Source organism: Rhineura floridana, chromosome 11 (assembly GCF_030035675.1).
Source record: "Rhineura floridana isolate rRhiFlo1 chromosome 11, rRhiFlo1.hap2, whole genome shotgun sequence".
In the NCBI taxonomy this organism is placed as follows: domain Eukaryota; kingdom Metazoa; phylum Chordata; class Lepidosauria; order Squamata; family Rhineuridae; genus Rhineura; species Rhineura floridana.
In genome coordinates this window covers 53,705,384-53,725,474 of record NC_084490.1, presented here as the reverse complement: position 1 = coordinate 53,725,474, position 20,091 = coordinate 53,705,384, and the positions used below count along the sequence as shown (strand labels likewise).

The following is a 20,091-nucleotide window of genomic DNA, read 5'->3' as shown; positions in this document are numbered from 1 at the left end:
TCTGTTTCAATGCTGCTGTTTGCCCTTGGAATGTATCCATCTATTATTTTATTTATTATTTGATTTATATCCCACCCTTCCTCCCAGTAGGAGCCCAAGGGCAGCAAAAAGATCTAACTATCAGATAAGTAAAACTAGTGTGCACATTGAAAATAAGTCGGTTTGTTTCTGGGCAGGGGTATGGGTTGAGGCAAGGAACTTGGTTTTTTTTGTAGCTGCCCACCCCGTGGCTTTTAAAGCCTTGAACTTTTGGATGCTGTAGTGTAATTAATAATAAAGCAGCTTGGCAAAAGGAGTTTTAAATAAAACATCCAGTAGCCAATTTATCCTTACTTAAAAAGCAAACACCCTCTTTCCGGGAATGTGAAAGGGCAATATAATTATATATATCTATATTCCTTTCCTACCCTTAGCTTCTAGAGTAGCTGGATTCTGGCACTTGTTGATTTTTGCAGAATGTGGCGTGCCTGGATGGAAAACTGTTGGTTACACCAAATTGCATTACATGCTTGAAAAAAATAAAACACACACACATATACGTACTGTAGTAAAGGCTTTTTGATGGCTGAGCATGGTTTGCTAGATTTGGCAGAGATGGTTGCCAGGTGAGTGTGAACAGCAAAGGATTCTGGAGGTATTTGCTTTATATGAAGTCTTGCAGGCCTGTGCGCTCATTAAAGTATTTTCATAACAGATGCTGCTGTTGATCAACATTATTAAGTGGCCCCAGTCCAGGACAGTTGGCATAATGTGAGCCTTTCATCACCCCCAACTACACAGTTCAGGATTCCCACCCCCAACCAACCCATTCTGGACCATCAATGGTTGACTCTGTGTGATTTATTAACTGTTTTTTTCCCCTAGGATACAAGAGTTTTCCAAAGGCTTTTCAAAATCTGGATTTTTTTTACCCAGTTCACTACCCATTTTTTCATTGTTCCATTCTACCCGCTCCCCAATAACTTGCAACCAAAGGCCTCCATGGTGGGCATGCAGTTGCCTTTAAAAGTAGTTCGATCAGCATAGATTAGCAGGTGATAATGTTTATTTTGTTGCCATAAAAAGTCTCACTTGCTAATTCATGCATATCAAGGTGCTGAAAAGCTGATCTGTTGGTGACACTAAATGTCCATGGGAAGCTGGCACTGACATCATGCTGTCCCTTAAAATACTAAGATGTATATATTTCATGGTCCACACAAATGTAGAAAAAGCATGTAATGAGATTAATGAAATGTTAGGCATGGAGTTGTGCTCCAGAAGGCAGAACCAGAGTAACGGGTGGAAATCATAGGGAAGCAGATTTCAGCTAAACATTAAGAGAAATCTCCTACCTGTTTGAGTTGTTTTGACAGTGGGTAGACTGCCTCAGGAGGTTATGGGCTCTCCTTTGCTGGATAGCAGACGCTTCAAGGGCCACCTGTCAAGGGATGCAGTACTTGCATCCTGTCTTACTGATCTTGAATTGAGCAAGGGGATTGACAAGATGACTAAAGAGTTAACAGGGACCTTCTATGATTCAGATATGAATTCAGACAATGAAGTTAACCCAATCCTATACATGTCTACTCAGAAGTATGTTCCACTGCTTTTACAGCCATAATCCCCCTTTAAAGTATTCTATGCCTATGCCAATCAGCACATTTTGTCACAGCAAATAATGTGCGATGAGAACTGTGTTATTTTGTTTCTCCTGAATCTACTGGCTCTTGGCTTAATTGGGCAACACTCCCAATTCTACTGTCTTTAGAGCAGAGAGCATGAGAGAGTGCTGGGGACAGTCATAAAATGGCTCCCACCAGGGGCTTGGCATAACACAAAATTAGAGCACAGTCATGGCAAAGCTTTTCACGTAATTGTATTTCCATACTAGAAAGACTTGACCTGCTGAATTTTTGCCTACCACACAGCTGTTAAAAGCATAAGTGACCTGTTTTTCCCCAATGCTAACCCAGCCTAAACCAAAGCCTAGGCTGCCATCCTGTACCCACTGACATGGAAGTCCCATTAAACACAAATACTTACTTCTGAGTAGACATGTATACCATTGTACTGTAAATTAACTATACAGTGAATTAATGAGTCCCTGGTCTTTAGCTCCTGCGAAGACATTCCTAAGCCTTTGCAAAGTTTTCACATTTGCCTTTTGGGGGAAGGGGATTATTTAACATTCACCCACACTTATTGTACAGTAGTATTTACAGAAAATAATTTCTAGACACTACCTAATGTCAGCTGAACCTTACTTGTGGTAAAAACATACTCACTGTTCTGCTGGTTCCAGTGCATCTCCACTTCTCTCTTTTGAAAATGGGGTCATATAATGCCAGTCAAACCCCACCCCTACTATAAAACCTGGCAGAATCAGCATGAGTGCATTTTGTTTGAAAAAAAAATCAGCTTTGAAGAGATCTCATAACTGATTGGTAGATCAAATGTTTCCCCTCCAGGTGTGGCTAATGGAAATGCTGCTTGTGTGTTCACAGCCCCAGCGCGCAGGAAAGATACATCCTGACTGACAGGGGAAAGGACAAACTATGGAGATTCCAAGGACTAGGAAAAAAGAAGTAGGAAAAGTGCACTAAAGGGAGGGCAAAACAGCAGCTCTTTAGGACCCCAGGAATTCCTATTGCCTGTTGTCCAAACAATTCACTCATCTATCACCACTTTGACTTCACTCACTGGCCAAAAACACTGACAGGTGGGACCAGCCAAGCTGGCTCATTTCACAGACATCATATAGAAGAATACCTGCATGCTTTGCTTCATAACTTTTTTCCTAGGGGGCTAGAGACTTTTTTTGGGGGGGGAGCTCAGATTCTGGATGACCCTTAGGAGGCCTTTGCGGGCACCATGGCATCTGCTGACAATGGGGTGGTGGTGGAATCCTGTCCACTTTCTTCATCTCTTCATAAGTTTGTAAGCCTTTACAGTCTCAGTTCCTCTATAAGGGAGGGTCCTGTCGTTAACTGGAGTTGAGGTGACTACCTCAGGCAGATGGCTTTGGAACGGTAGTACAATGTTACTTGTTACTACTGCATTTTTAATGCCAGGTAGAGAGAAGACATGTTTGTGCGATCCTCTGCTTCAGCTACCAAAATAACTTAGCAGGCCTTGAATAGTTATGCACCTTGAGGGGGGCGTGGGCGACAATTTGCTGCTCATCTTCAGTCGGCCCTGTCCCCCACCTTTAGCAACCTTTTCAGCCATCCTTGTACGGAAGGGGCCCCACCATCCCTATTTTGGTTGTCCTCCTCGGCGCCCCCTTTAGTTATTAGGCTAAACACACAAACGCTCTCCGCTGCTGGCTTGTTGAATGCAAGAAACCTTATTTTGCATGCTGCAAACACGCACACACACCCCGTGCTAATTGATGCAGCTGTCGCGCTTCGCCCGCTGCCCGGGTCAGCTTTCCAACGGTAGCGCTAGGCGGGGTATCAGCTACACCCCCACAAGCCAGGATAGCGCGCGTGCGCGTCCCCAAGGGTTTGTGGAGGCTGGCGCGCAGCGTTTGCATGCGAGCTCTGCCTTAGAGCGAGCTGGGCGGCTAATCTGCACGGGAGGAGAAGATGTTACAAGCGATGCCCAGCTGAGCAGCAGCTGGCCAGGTAAAGGGGAAAGAGATAGAGAGAGAGGGTATAGTACAACAGCACAGAGGTATCAATCGCTAATGAAGCTTTTTGTGGATCTGGGTGTTTGCATGCTTCTCCCTCTTTGAAGAATCTAGTATAGCTGTGCAAGACAAGGGAGGCGGGACCTGTCTTTGCTACTCCATTAACTCATAAGCAGGTGTGCGTGGAAAAGTGGGCTTTTGGAGCACGCATAAGACTTCTATCTGCCCTACGCAGGAGGGGAACATTTTCGAAAGAGGGAAGGAGGATTGGCTCGTCTACCCACCCACCTACCTATCTATGTATTCTCTGTGGAATCCTTGTGCCTCTGTCAATCGGTACTCGTACATCTCACTCTCCTCCATTCATTTGCTCTTTACCTTTCTCTATCAACCTACCGTCTATTTTCTCCTCTTATTTTTTTCATGTTTTCTGCCTCTATTTTTCTCCCTCCCTGTTTTTATTTCTTTTGCATTTTTCTTTCTTGCCTGTCTCTCTTCCAACTGTCCCTCTTTCTTTCTCATCTAGTTTTTACCCTCTGAATGTCCCAGTTTCTGTAAGACCAGAGCAAAGGGAACTTTTGAATAAACCTTATATGTTCCCCAGAACGGGATGGAGTTGCCCTCTCTAGTTTTGATTTTCCTGTATTTAGTTTTATTTTTTATGAGCAAGATATTAGTATGCTGCTGATCAGCGGTCAATTAAAGCCATGTTTCAGATGGAAAGTGCGTTATGGAGAGCCCAAAAGGGTGGGAATAAGTATGTACTGGGAATGTTTGCTTGTGCGTTAGTGAAGCCAGAATGGTCATTTTATAGGGGAATGCTGTAGTGGGACACTTCTTTTAAAAAAGGCTTGACTATGGTTGCAAGTAATTTCAGATCTGAACCATGGAACCTGGGGCAAGTTGTTGAATTGAATAACACATGACATGCGTCAAATGGAGAGATACGGCCAGAAAGATAGGCAATAATTAATCCCTATTTGTTGGAGTATTGCTCCTTACAAGACTATTTTGGTGAATTTTAAGCGTCTGAAACTTGGTTTCTCGTTCTTAATTGTAAGTTTCTGAATACTGGAGACCTAGCTAGTGGCCAGGTAGGATATAAAGACCACATCACTACTTTAGAGCCCCCCCCCCAGCTTGACAACATGTGCTATGTTAGCTTGAAACTTGAATACTTTTGCAAACAAAGGCTTGTATCCAACATTATTCCTGAGAGTAGACCCATTGAAACTAATGGACATGACTAATTTTGGTCGATTAATTTCAGTGGACAAACTGTGAGTAAACTTAATGGAATACAACCCCAAATACATCTGCCTCTAATAGATGCTTAGTGTAAGAGTATGCAAGGTTTGACTTCACAGAGCTCTCAGTTGGGTAATTGAAAAAGCACATATCTCATAGTACACAAATTTCAGTATGATATGCAGTCTTTTGAGTTACACAAGCACTTCACTAATGAGCTAGAATGGGTAAGATAACCGAGTTGCCCTAACTTCTTTTGCTGTAGATACATGCAATACAAGCTTTTTGAACTACTCAAGTCTCAGCTGCTATGCAGAACTATTTATTGGTCTTAAGGAACATTTTTGTGTAACTAAAAACGTCGCATGGTTCTGTGTTGGCAGAAGTTGGATCAATAATATATATTTCCTTACCTGTTCTGGCCAAGTAGACTACCTTGGGAACAGATATATTTAACTGAAAAAGACTGCAAATTGTTACAATGGATGAAGAGGTTTCATTACAGAGCTTTTGAATGGGGAAACCCAGCATAATAGTATCTTTTACACAATCTGCTTGTGTTAGCTTTGAAATATGTATACTTTGGAATTCATTAGGTACTGAGCAGAATTCTTCATTAGGTTGATGAAGAATTCTGTGCCACTGGAGCCTTTTCCAGACTTTAGTGCGGTGAAATTGGATGACAAATGTTGTTTCTGGAGAACATCATATAAACTTTAAGTTAGACATAACTTTTCATCAGACAGCTTCTTTAGGCAACAGTTATGCAGAACTCAACCCATAAGCCTGATAAAGAGTCCTGTGTTGGATGAACTTATCCCCACACCTCAACAAAAGCTAATCTAATTTAAATTATCAGCTGACCTATACTGTATCACGAGCTCTGGAGCTAACACAGCACCAACCATTTTCCATCAACCATAGTTTGCTAATAACTGTGGCAAATAATTGTCTTTTGTATGTACAAATTCATCAGGTTAATGAAAACTTTACTTCCATTCTTGATGTTCTCTGTGTTTGGATTACATCCTAAATTTGAAAAGTCTTCAGCACCCATAGTTCTACAACCACTATAAAATAACATGGGACACTACCTCCCTTTCTCAAGGGCACCAGTAGGGCGAACTGGTAATAGTATAACTATTCTGGTGCAGAGATTTGCCACACAACAGAGATTTGACACATCTATTAATCTTCTGAAAGAGCTTGTCCTTGATTGGGAATTGTAGGCTGCCTGTATGAAGGAACTGTATTCCCATTTGCTTCATGAGTGCCTTGTAATCACAAATTGTTGCAAACTTGTCACTTTACTGGACAGTGAAGGACCAAAAAATCCCAACCCAGCTGTTCCATGGCAAAGATTTTCGGGTGGTCTAGAGATGCAAGCTACATCAGGGACAGTGCTTACCCGCCCAAGTTGCTGACCCAGGATCATCTTCTAAGGGCCTCTTCGTTGCAACAAATCAGTTATGAAAAATGAAGGGATAGAAAATACATTTTTGTTAATGCATATTATTCTCCCATATACCTGAGAAGTGTAGCTACAGCTGTAGGTGTCATAGTTGGGGACAGTGTTACTCAAGCTGTCCCCCTTGCAAATCTCAGTACTGAGCTCTGCAGTCAAGGTTATTGAGGGAAACTGGATCTGTGCTAGAACCTGAAGAAGCTTTCATACAAATTCAGTTTGGGGGGGGGCAGCATTTTGGAATGCAATTTCAGATTTTACTTCTGAAATTCAGCATTGAATTTTTTTTAAAAAAACCTCCCTACCTTCTTAATTTTTGTTGATTAACATTAAGCAAGTATTTGTATGAGTATGCCAGATCCAGATTCTGATGTCTTTAATTTCTCTTTCCCTAAAACAGCATAAATCATTTGTTATGTGGTTGTGATGGTGGGAATAAAAAATGATCTGAATATGAATTTCTTCCATCAGATAGCTTTCTTCTTGTCCTTTGAATCCATTTATTTGACATCAATCTGTTGTTTTTTTCTTTTATGTCTCGTACAGAAAGCTTTTAAAAAGAGAGAATTTGACCAACGCCAGTAACTTTTTCAAAGTGACTACATAAAACACAGTTGGGGCAGTTTTTAAAAATGCAGACCAGTTGCAGCCCTCCAGTTCCTTAACAGAAAACCAAACTTCATTATAAAAAGCAACCAAAATTCTGTTGCTAGTAAGTGTTATGATTTTGTTGTGTTTTGGGCAGTTCCTACATCACTGGGTCCATGTGGGAGGTTTTCAGCTGTATGGGGGAACTGAATAGTAAGACATAATAAGGGAGGATATTGCTGCTCTATCAGCCTGCGTTTGCCCATGTAAACCTGTTTGCATTTGGACCCATGGCACTTGAGAACCTAGGAAACTGCCGTGTTATGAGTCACACAGTGAATTGTCTGTGCTGATTCGCAGTGGCTCTCCAGGGTTTCAAACAAGGGTCTCTTGTAGCTCTAACTTGAGATTCCAGTGCATCCCCTCAGCCACATAGGTAATTTTAGACTGCTATGGGCAGAACAAGGAGTGCAGTAAAGGTCTGTAGAGAGTGGTTCCTTAGGTAGAAATATGGATTGATTGCTTCAAAATGGGTAAATGTTAAAAGCGAGCCCTGCTTCATTTTTTGGGGGGGGTTGTTCCTCATTCTGCTGAGTGTGGCCCTGGATTTATGCCCCATAATCCTGGATTGAGTGCACCATTGATGGTAGCACAGTGGAAGAGATCCTTCAAGCTGGGCTTCCTGTTAGAATCTCATGAGGGAGTGAGATTTGAGAACCTTGGCAGTTGATTTATAACATTTATAGCTTTGTACCCATGAAGTAATTATGTCTTTGGCAAATTAAGTCCAGTGATCGGAAGTGGCAAACCAAGAGAAATAATCTGCAAACAGAAAAGATCAGCCATCCTATCGTGTCTCCAGATACATTATTCAATTAATTTGGCTACTTATGTAATGTAGGTTAGTGCTTGTGGTGGTTTTAAATTCCCTTTAAAATGGCATGGAATGGATTATTGAAGAATAGTATGCTGCATGCGTGTGTGGTAGAAACCTTACCCGTGGGTCTGGACTGAAATATGCAGGTTAAAAAAAAGTATGCAGCATAGAATTTCAAGATTCCAGCTTACATTTTTTCCAACTGTGCTTGAAAATTAAGGCAGTGTATTTCCCACCCACCCACATGGAATAAACTGTTGGCAGCCAGAACAGCAGTGAATCTCAAGGGACGCTATAAGAGTTTTGATAACACTAGTGAAATTCCTCAGGGGCATTTTTCTCATCTCTAGTTTAAGGATACCTGTTCATGGCACTTAGCATAGAAGTGTGCGAGTGAGGGAGAGAGAAATTGACAGCACTTACTAATCACATGGGAGATACAGGACATGACATATTTGGTGGAGGAAAACAGACAATGCTGTGATTGTGGGGAAGCTATGGGCAGATCAAGGAGTACAGGAAAGGTCTGTAGAGAGTGGCTCAAGCCAATTACAAGTTACCATAAGGGATGAGACCATTTGACAAGGGTTGAAAATAACTGCAGTTGAATTCAGCGGTGTTATTTCTCTAAGTGATTGTGGTAAACAAGAGTTTTCTGATCTCACAATACCTCCTGTGACAGAAATCAGCTGAAACAAGCAATCAAGGGTCCCAGCTTATTTTTCCTACTAGCAAATGAAGCTACTTTGATGACCATTGAGAGAGGCAAATTTATATATTTATTAGAATAAGTATCTGCAGGTGTGCATTCCAAAATTTTTGTTTTTTTAAAGAGCTGAACAGTTGTCGTTTTGGAAGCTGATGCTGGCTCATGCTGTTTGCTCAAGGCAGTTATGTTGGGTGTTATTACTGAAAAATAGGATTATTACAAAGTTTGCACACTTCCATAAACAGACCCATTAGTTAGTGTTGCTAGGCTGTCAGCAAAGTCTGCATTTTGTTAAAAAAAAGTATCTTTCAGCTCTTATGTCAGCAAAATCTTTCCTGGAATTTGTCCCCACCCTTCGTAAACTTTTCAGTTTGCTACCCATTTTATACTCAAAACAAGCCATTCCCCACTCTCAGCTTTTTGCAATACACAATCCAGGCATTGAGATCTTGGACAGGGCATGCCTTTTAAGATGCCTCTTGCATTTGAGTACCTTTTTGAAAGTTTGCCTACCTCTTTCCCGCAAGCTGTGATTTTATACGAGTGAAGTAGCTTGTAGCGTTCCTCCCCTCCCCACCCCACTCCTTCGTTGGAAACATCTTATTTCTTTGCTTGGAACCTAGAAAGAAGGCTTTAATCATACAAAACAAACAGTCAAAATGTACAACTCTGGGATAGCGCAGTGAAGCCTGCCAAGTCCTGTCTGTTAATTTAGGACTGATTGAGACATACAAAGGCTGTTTCTTGTCCTGATGCTCTTCTTCAGTTGAATCTTCTCAAGTAGCAATTGCAGTTTCTTCATCAGCTCTCAAGAATTATGTCCATAATCTCAGGGTAGAGACATATTTACTATTCTGCTGGCTCTGGTGCATCTCCACCTCTCTTTTCTGAAAACGGGGCACATTACACTAGTTAAACCCTGTTCATTTTTACTGTGAAACCTGGTGGGATCATCTTGATTGCATTTTTTAAAATTTGCTTCAAAGAGATTCTCAATGATTGGCAGATCAACCAGCTCCTCCTCCAGGTGTGGCCAATGGAAACACTTGCTGTAGGAGACTAGTGTGCTTATAGCCTTAAGAAATGTCAGCTTGCACTGGTGAGGACCAACAAGAGCTTCTTTACATGTCCCACAAATGGGTCATAAAGAACTCCTGTATGTTTGAAAAGTTTCTTGGAAGTATGCCTGGAGGCTTAATTAGCAAGAACTGGTAATATGCCCTCAAACTGTTTATCAAGGAATCAAAGAAGGAAACAGGCTCGAAGTGCTGCTCAGTCTGCATGCCCTCAAAGAAACAACCAATTTCCTCCACATCTGTAGGCCTTTTATCAGAAGGATATTAGCCTATGGCAGTTGCGGGAACAGCAAGGCTGTCCTTGTGGAGATAGTTGTATGCAAACTCTGCACATGAAATCCATCTCCTGATAGTAATTTTAGTCCCCAGATTGTAAGCCAACTGACATAAACAACAGAATGCTTCACTTGAACAGGGGGATGTGGGGGATTTCCAGTGTGGGTGTTCATGAAAGAATGTAGAAAATGCACCTTCATATGCTTTGACAGTTCTTGCATTGTGAGTGACAGGGATCCAATGGTAACCAGTCATGTATCAGTATTTGCTGAATGCAAATTGTGTTTAAAAGTACATACAGCCTCATTTTCAGACATGTTTCTGATAGCAAATCTACCCTCTCCCAAATGGAAGAATAATTGAGCATAAAGAGGAAGACACATACCCATCTCTTAAGGTGTTGCTTGCCTTGTTTTTTGAACCACTGGCACAGACAAGCCTGCTTTCCCAATCCAAAGCTGGTAACAGCCCATGAAGGGAAACTCCCTAACACCACCATTTCTAATTTATGACTTGGCTGGGCTTTTTGCCTTTTGGAATGCTGACCACCACAGAGAGGTATGTTTTATCTGTCACGTTTACTTCCCTTCCCCTTTTTCAACTGAGCTTTTAGGCTTAAAAGCAACAACAATAAAAGCCATCATTTCAATCCATGTACACATTCATTGGGTTCATAAACGGTTCTCTTCATTCTTCTTTATGCCACTTTCAGCAATTGGAATACCTGCTAAAGTTAAACATCCACACACAAACACAGTAAATAAATGAATCTAAAATTGTTCCCTGAATCTTCACTGTTATTATGGGAGTGTGTTTTTACCTTTAATGTAGGAGAGGATTGCAACAGGTTTCAATATTATACAGCCATAAGAGTGGCTGTATACTGTAGCCAGCGTGGATTTTTCACATTCCGCAATGTTAAATTGAAAATAACCCCCATGCCATTCTGATGCTTCCCATAAGCTCATTTCAGAACAAACAAAACTTATAGTCCTGAACTCAGAAACGCTTGCTTAACAACCCTCTAAATTTTCATGGCAATACACAAAACAGTCAGAGAGAATAGAGAGTTCAAAGTCTAAAAAGAGAAAAAAAACCAGAGTCCTTTTGGACTTTTTTCTGTCAGAGTTCTCATACTCTGTTGAAATTCATTAAAAATCAGCCATGTTCACAGAGTACCTGTAATCCTATTACTGACCTTGCCCCATACTCTGACCTTCATCTTCTGCAGTTTAAAAGTTAAAAAAATGCCTGGCTGATTTTTAATTAATTTAAGAAATTTTGGCTTGAACCCAATGATAGTGTTGGTATGCTCAGTAAGAACCAACTGTCAGTGTTCTAAAAGCCAGACTCACAGCTGCTTGGCTTGGCTAATCAGGGGGCCACACCCACACCAGACTTTGATTTCACTTGAGACAGTCATGGCTTCCCTCAAAGAATCCTGGGAAGTGTAGTTTATGAAGGGTGCTAAGAGGAATTCCTATTCCACTGACAGAGTTTCAGTGGCCAGAGTGGTTTAACAGTCAGCCACTCTGATTGAAGGCCTGTGAGGGGAACAGGGCGTCTCCTAGCAACTCTCAGCACCCTTCCCTAACTACACTTCTCAGGATTCTTTGAGAGAAGCCATGACTCTCCAAGGTGAAATAAAGGCCTGGAGTGGATGTGGCCAGGGACAGCTTTGGTTTAAATTTGGGTGGGAGGCTACATGTGCCTGCTGTAGAATAAAAAGGTGGGAGAAATGCTGAAAAGCAATGCTACTGTTCACAATATTTTCCTTTTGGAAAGGTAAGGGGCTTCCCCTCTGCCCAGTGCCCACCCACCCAATCTCCTTCCCTCCTCCTCCCCTCCCTGCCCCTCCCCCGGGTCATTGTTGGAGTACAACCTGGGAGACCAGAGTGCGAATCTCCACACAGCCATGAAGCTCACTGGGTGACCTTGGGCCAGTCACTGCCTCTCAGCCTCAGAGGAAGGCAATGGTAAAACCACCTCTGAATACTGTTTAACATGAAAACCTTATTCATAGGGTTGCCATAAGTTGGGATCGACTTGAAGGCAGTCCATTTCCATTTTCAAATATGATTGCACAGAAATAAATCCAATTGAACTAAAAAAGTAAGCAACTGATCAAACCCATCCTCCCTTCTCCTCCCTCCTAGCCCCTCCCTCTTGCCCCTTTCCTTCCCCTTCATTTGCCCCTCTCTACCATCCCCATCCTCTTCCAATCGCCTCCTTCCCCTTCCTCTTCCCCATGGTCAGTTTTACCTATCTTAAGCATGATTGCACAGGAGTCAATACCATTGAACTCTATAAGCAGGCAAACCTGCTCCCCCTTCCTTTGCTCCCTCCAATCCACTCCTTCCCCTTCCTCCTCCCCATGGTCAGTTTTACCCATCCTAACCATGATTGCATAGGAGTAAATCCCATTAACTCAATAATCATGAAAATGATCAGACCTGCCTTTCCCCTCCTTCCCCTCTCCCTCCCCTCCCCTCGTCCTTCTTCCTCCTCCCCTGCCCACTCCAGCCCTCCCTCCCCCCGTCAGTTTTATCCTAAGCATGATCCCACTGAACTCAATAAACATGCAAATGATCAGACATGTCCTCCTCCCCTCCCCCTCCTGCCTGCTCCCCTCCCCCTCCTCCCCTCTGCCCTTCCTCCCCTCCCCCCCTCCCCATCCCCTGTGGTCAGTTTCACCTATTCCAAGCATGATTGCAGGGGAGTAAATCCCATTGAACTCAATAAGCATGCGAATGATCAATCCATTTTCAGCAAACTAGCACAACATCCCATTTCTTACCTGCTGGATTAAAAAGCAGATAAATTCACTAATAGGCAAAAAACTTTGCCGTTTAAGAATGTACCTATAGCCCATAGATATTTCTACCAAACTTTAAAAAGCAGGGAAACTGGGCAGCTATCATGAATGCACCAGGGGAGCAGGAGACCTCACCTCCTCTCTGAGATACTGTACTGCCCTACAAATTTGTCAAAATGCAAACAGAATTTGGGTTGGTCTTTCACAGTCCAATCCACTTCCTGTGTAGCTTGGAAGAATTTGGTAAGCTATGAAAAAGGTTTAGTACTCTCCTCCCCACCATATGCCCCTGTTGCTCTAAAAGTAAGGCCTAGTACTAACCCTCTTTATGCGTGATTGGGATGGACCTAGAACTAAACAAATGGACATGAAGACGGGCTAAAAGTTTTTTTGCTTTAAAAAGTCCACAGTGCAGTTATAAAACCTGCATGAATAGGAATGTACAATCTATATATAGGCTGGGCCAGGCTGGATATATGGCCAGTAGTACCTGAATCCAGACATGGGATGGGGAATTTCCAAGTCAGGGTTTCTGCTACTGCTTCTAGAGTTGTGTAGGGTCAAGTTAGGATGGTATTTTGAGACTGAAATGCTACATGCAGATGGTAGTGTTCTGTCGACCAGGCAAGGGTAGAAGGCCAGCTTTGGGGTTGTTGTTAGCCTTGGCCAATGCGGAGACCTCATTCAGCCTGCCAGGTCAGTGGCCTGATGTACAGTCCTCTTCCGTTCTGTGATACAAAAGGGTTTTAAGGCCTGAGTATACATAGTCCTCAGGAGCTCAGTAAGCTGGGTTTGTAAGCTTCACACTCCTGACACTTTTTATTTAGTACAATGCTTATATCCCACTTTGTAGCCACGTGAGGCTTTCAAAAAGGATTACAAAAGAATTAACAAAATAAAATCACACCCCAGGCCTGGTACAGGATCAAAAATAAAATGCTGTCCGTATGAAGTCAGGATTATTCATACAGCATTTCTCGCTCTTGGTCCCTGGTTTTTCCTTTGTGTCAGCCCCAAGCAGCTGCTCCAGCCAAGGTTCTCTAAAGCAGGGGAATGTAGCTAAGCAACTGGATCTTGCTCAGAGCTTGGAAAAGTTACTTTTTTAAACTACAACTCCCATCAGCCCCAGCCAGCATGGCCACAAAAACCATGCTATTTGTCTCACTGTCCACTGTAGCGAAATTTTATGTAATCAATCAATTTGTTCCATGCCATTCATTTCAGTGCAAAGGAAATGCAATGCAAATGGAGTAAAAAAACCAATCAATTACATATTGTTTGCAAATGGAAAACAAAAATGGCAAATACCATTTGTATTTGCTGGATTGACTTCTCTTCCAGATATGGGACAAATAAGGGAACTGGCAGTTTTCATTCCCATTTCTGTTGGAATTCTCCTACATCCCTAATTAAACATGGTTTACAGTGTCATGTGTGAAAATGGAGTTAGAAGGTACATGAGTATATACACAATGAACATTTCTGAATTTTACTGACAATGAGGGAGCTATAGCCAGGACACTTGATTAAATGGGTCCTGAAAGGTTTGGAGCAGACCAATGGTAATATATTCTGAGTATGCATTGAGTATAAATAAGAGTTTATTGGACTCTCTTTTTTGCTGTTAATTAGGGCTGAGGTGGAGCTCTGCTTTATGGGCTGTAAAATGCAAGCCCCATTTCAGCAGTGCTTCAAGAATGGTGGTTGGGTCTCAGATGAAATGGTGGGGGGAAGAGACCACAACTTTGTGTTATCTAGGCACCTGGGTGACGTTCCCTTACCTGGCCCTGCATTATGAGGATGGGCAATGAAATCTCTGTAATAAAACACACACATTCCAATGACGGTAATGAGGCTTTGTTTCTTAATAGTGAGGATGCTGCATAGCCAAATTTGATTGGTTACATTAGCAGTGTGACATGGCTTGCTACATGATCCCTGATTTGCTAGTATTACGCAGCAACTGTCAGCTAGGGAGAAGGAAAAATTGCACTAGTGGAGCAGCAGAGGAACAATGTTGTTACAAACATTCATGAAAAGCCAGGAGAAAGGTATATTTGAGAGTTTGTCATGTGGCATTTTGGTACCCCCAAATGCATCCCCATCTTTCTCCCAGACATGACCGTGGCAGATTATGTTTCTAGAGAATCTTGTATTGCCATGTTGTCTCTGGTTTTTAATAGATTCTTTTTTCAGGGTTTTTTTTCTTATGGAACTGGCAATCCTGGACAGGGCACTATGACAGTTAAACCCCATTTGTAGTGTGGACATGCCCACAGAAATGAGGTTAAGAACAAAATAAGTAATTGGTTGGGTTAGCAGTGACACGGGTTTTGTTAAAAGATATTCCTGGGATGGGAGGCTGTGAACTTGTAGTTTACGGTGCTTTGTGCATATATGTATGTATATTCCGTTCGTGCAAATGAGAGAGGAAAATGTTAACATTGTCAGGCCCATTATATCAGCTGTTCGTTCCTAGGGGAATTCTAAGTAATCTTTTTGAATTGGTATTTGTCTTATTAGTGCATTTTATGGGACTACTGAATTCATGGTGTGAAATGGAGACTTGTTTTCTTTTAAAAATGTTTATTGGCATATAATGGAAAGGAGCTGGTTTGGTGGAAGAGGAAGTTAGGGGAGACGAAAATAAAACACCCTTTTGGTTGAGGCCCAGACTGGAAAGGGCCTGTGTTTTTGAAGTTTTAATTCCCCTCTGAGGTGACAGCTTCATTAGGCAGTTGCAGGTTTTAGGAAATAAAGACCTCCATTTGGTTTTCAGACCTGGGCACCAGATTTCCAGGAGAACGTTGATAATCTGGAAAGCATTTGGAAGAGAGATGCAAAGATGTACACCGTCCTAGAAGACAAATCTTGTGAGGAGGAGTGCATGATTGAGAGAGCTCAGTATGTTTAGCTTAGAGAAAAGTAAAATGAATGATGGGGGATGGGATATTCTTAGTTTCTTCAAGCACCTTAAAAGATATTGGACAAAGAGGGGGAATAATGATTCAACCTATTCACTGAGGAAAATGCAGGGAATAATGGGTTTTAAATTATATGGAGGCAAGGTTAGAGTTGTTTTCACAAGTGTTGCTCAGATGGGCTTTTGTATTTCTCATATCTTTAATACCAAAGTAAACCTGTCACTGGCTGGGAAGAACGTTCAGTCTGAAACACATTAAGTGAGAGATCTGTGGTTAGATCTTCTGACATTTTGTTTTTATTTTAAATAATTTGCTCCTGTTTGGTGTGTGTGTTGAATTTCATCTGAATACAGATACCTGAAGTTTTTTAACCCCACCTAGTAAACAGGAGGTTGAGAGAGAGGGATAACTTAAATCAGGAAAACGGTACCTACCGCTGTAACAGTTTTAAAGATTAAACAGGTGCAGGAGGGAATGTTTTGGACTACAGTAGGGCTCCACTTATACGGCGGGTTAGGGACCAGGCCCCCGCCGTAAAGCGGAAATCGCCATAAAGCAGAACCCATAGACTATAATGGGGCCGTCGCGCGAAAATGACGCAAAACGTCGCAAAAGAGCAAAAAGCGGCTTTAAAATAGAAAATGAAAGCCGCTGCATTAGCAGAACGCCGGTAAGCGAAGCACCGGTAAGCGGGGTCCTACTGTACAACTCACATCTCTGACCCTTGGTGATGTTGGCTGGGGCTGATGGTAGTCCAAAACATCTGAGGGCACCAGGTTGGTGAAGGCTGAATTCACTGTCCCTGCCACTTTGGACCCTATCTATCTCTTAAGCAGATTTGCTGTATTTCTAATCAGAGCCTTCTCAAGCACTTCCAGTAATTTAGGGTGATTCCAGATAGAGGCCTTATATCACAAATAGTGCCTAAAGATCTCATTTTTCCTGTGCACATGTTTGGCACATTGGCTTCCACGTATTCCCAATGTTTCAGTCATGGAGATTCATTGCTATTCCACAGCAGTGGGCAGAGCTTGAGAAGAACATATCTGGACTGTGTTTTCTGTCCCACCTCCCCATACTCGCTCTTTGCCCACCTTCTACTTCCTTTTTAGTTCTGGGCACATGTACACACTTTTGAATATGTATATATAAATCTCAGCAACCATGCAAGAACAAATGTTTCCAGCTTAACTATATCGCAAAATGTGCCTATTTTTTTGCCTGGGGAGGTCAATTTTCATTTAATTTTTTAATGCTGAGGTGCTGAGCAAGAATGATGTTTACCGAACATGTGTAAGGCTTGTGCAAGAATGAAGAGTAACAGAGGCCTTGCACAAGACCTCTGTGTGTGTGTGTGTGTGTTTTTAAAAAGACTGGTGTGTACTGTGATTACAGCCTTTGAGGTAATCCCTTGCATATACTACAAGCAGACAGTTTCGGACATGCCTTCAGCATGCAGCAGTTGTTAGAAATTGGTATCCTTGTATCATTTGGGCCATCAGAAACAAAACAGCTAGGTTGTGCTCAGGCAAGGAGCAACAGGAGTCATGGTGATCGAGTCCACCCACTGACATGTCACCACATGTGTGCTGCCTACCAAAAAAAGTGCTAATGAGCTTCCACACCAGCAGTGATTATAGAAGTATAACATTATTTTCACTTATCGTATTTTCTGTGTTAAGGGGAAATCTGGATTAAATGTTAAAAAAGAAAAGTACCAGGCTGGAATTTTGATAACAGAGTGTAATGCTGCGAAAAACTTGTGTAGCTTGAGTGGCATCAATTTCACAATAAGCTCCCATCTGGAAGCAGGTTTAGTAATTTTCCAAACAATTTTGGCGGGGTGGGGAGAAGTAAAGTAACCTTTGCAATTAATTAAGCAGCTGGTTCAGAGCAGATTATATTGCAAGGACTAAATTGTTCCATCACATTTTGTCTTCCTCCACCGCTTGGCCAGCTGGTAGGAGGTGCCATTGTTGTGCAGTCTGACTCCATCCCTTCTGATGGTCCTTGACTTTTAGCTAGTTCTGTTATTTAACTTGGACATGAGTCAGTTTGCTTCTCCAGGTTTGTGCTTCTTCATAGAGAGACGGTTCAGATACAGCTTCCAGGGAGGTAGACATGTTAGTCTGTTCTGTTGTAGCCTTAAAGATGGACATAAGAACATAAGAACATAAGAAGAGCCTGCTGGATCAGGCCAGTGGCCCATCTAGTCCAGCATCCTGTTCTCACAGTGGCCAACCAGGTGCCTGGGGGAAGCCCGCAAGCAGGACCCGAGTGCAAGAACACTCTCCCCTCCTGAGGCTTCCGGCAACTGGTTTTCAGAAGCATGCTGCCTCTGACTAGGGTGGCAGAGCACAGCCATCACAGCTAGTAGCCATTGATAGCCCTGTCCTCCATGAATTTGTCTAATCTTCTTTTAAAGCCATCCAAGCTGGTGGCCATTACTGCATCTTGTGGGAGCAAATTCCATAGTTTAACTATGCGCTGAGTAAAGAAGTACTTCCTTTTGTCTGTCCTGAATCTTCCAACATTCAGCTTCTTTGAATGTCCACGAGTTCTAGTATTATGAGAGAGGGAGAAGAACTTTTCTCTATCCACTTTCTCAATGCCATGCATAATTTTATACACTTCTATCATGTCTCCTCTGACCCGCCTTTTCTCTAAACTAAAAAGCCCCAAATGCTGCAACCTTTCCTCGTAAGGGAGTCGCTCCATCCCCTTGATCATTCTGGTTGCCCTCTTCTGAACCTTTTCCAACTCTATAATATCCTTTTTGAGATGAGGCGACCAGAACTGTACACAGTATTCCAAATGCGGCCGCACCATAGATTTATACAACGGCATTATGATATCGGCTGTTTTATTTTCAATACCTTTCCTAATTATTGCTAGCATGGAATTTGCCTTTTTCACAGCTGCCGCACACTGGGTCGACATTTTCATCGTGCTGTCCACTACAACCCCGAGGTCTCTCTCCTGGTCGGTCACCGCCAGTTCAGACCCCATGAGCGTATATGTGAAATTCAGATTTTTTGCTCCAATATGCATAATTTTACACTTGTTTATATTGAATTGCATTTGCCATTTTTCCGCCCATTCACTCAGTTTGGAGAGGTCTTTTTGGAGCTCTTCGCAATCCCTTTTTGTTTTAACAACCCTGAACAATTTAGTGACGTCAGCAAACTTGGCCACTTCACTGCTCACTCCTAATTCTAGGTCATTAATGAACAAGTTGAAAAGTACAGGTCCCAATACCGATCCTTGAGGGACTCCACTTTCTACAGCCCTCCATTGGGAGAACTGTCCATTTATTCCTACTCTCTGCTTTCTGCTTCTTAACCAATTCCTTATCCACAAGAGGACCTCTCCTCTTATTCCATGACTGCTAAGCTTCCTCAGAAGCGTTTGGTGAGGTACCTTGTCAAACGCATTTTGAAAGTCTAAGTACACTATGTCCACTGGATCACCTCTATCTATATGCTTGTTGACACTCTCAAAGAATTCTAATAGGTTACTGAGACAGGACTTTCCCTTGCAGAAGCCATGCTGGCTCTGCTTCAGCAAGGCTTGTTCTTCTATGTGCTTAGTTAATCTAGCTTTAATAATACTTTCTACCAGTTTTCCAGGGACAGAAGTTAAGCTAACTGGCCTGTAATTTCCGGGATCCCCTCTGGATCCCTTTTTGAAGATTGGCGTTACATTTGCCACTTTCCAGTCCTCAGGCACGGAGGAGGACCCAAGGGACAAGTTACATATTTTAGTTAGCAGATCAGCAATTTCACCTTTGAGTTCTTTGAGAACTCTCGGGTGGATGCCATCCGGGCCCAGTGATTTGTCAGTTTTTATATTGTCCATTAAGCTTAGAACTTCCTCTCTCGTTACCACTATTTGTCTCAGTTCCTCAGAATCCCTTCCTGCAAATGTTAGTTCAGGTTCAGGGATCTGCCCTATATCTTCCACTGTGAAGACAGATGCAAAGAATTCATTTAGCTTCTCTGCAATCTCCTTATCGTTCTTTAGTACACCTTTGACTCCCTTATCATCCAAGGGTCCAATCGTCTCCCTAGATGGTCTCCTGCTTTGAATGTATTTATAGAATTTTTTGTTGTTGGTTTTTATGTTCTTAGCAATGTGCTCCTCAAATTCTTTTTTAGCATCCCTTATTGTCTTCTTGCATTTCTTTTGCCAGAGTTTGTGTTCTTTTTTATTTTCTTTATTTATTATGGCATCTTTTGTGGTCTAGAGTCCAATTCATCAGATGAATGAAACTGAGATGAATCTGCTTGCAACCCCATCAGTACTAAAAACCATCAGTTTGTCAAACTACTGTGGTATTTATATTCTGGACATCTGCTAGTGTTGTCAAACTTTTTCTTTTTTCTTTAAAAAAAAAGAGATTGTTTAAGGGAACAGTTGCACCATTTTGGCTACAACAATCTACTGATGATGGCTTAGTTTGCTCTTTCCCCTGTTTAAAGTAGTGCTTTATGCTCCACC

At 42.2% G+C, this 20,091-nt stretch overlaps 1 protein-coding gene across 6 annotated transcripts in view; it reads left to right on the top strand.

Annotated features, from left to right (window-relative positions):
* Window positions 1–3,366: 3,366 nt before the first annotated feature.
* ZNF385C (zinc finger protein 385C) overlaps window positions 3,367–20,091 on the top strand; it is a 199,248-nt gene continuing 182,523 nt past the window's right edge. For 4 of the 6 annotated variants that reach the window (XM_061590907.1, XM_061590904.1, XM_061590905.1 and 1 more), the window contains exon 1: window positions 3,367–3,608. In XM_061590907.1, coding sequence (XP_061446891.1) covers window positions 3,374–3,608 — 235 coding nt within the window. In that variant the 5' untranslated portion in view covers window positions 3,367–3,373. Of the gene's footprint in view, window positions 3,609–3,858; window positions 3,950–6,944; window positions 7,039–20,091 lie in introns of those variants that run through there. The other 2 variants (XM_061590909.1, XM_061590911.1) reach the window with 2 other exon arrangements.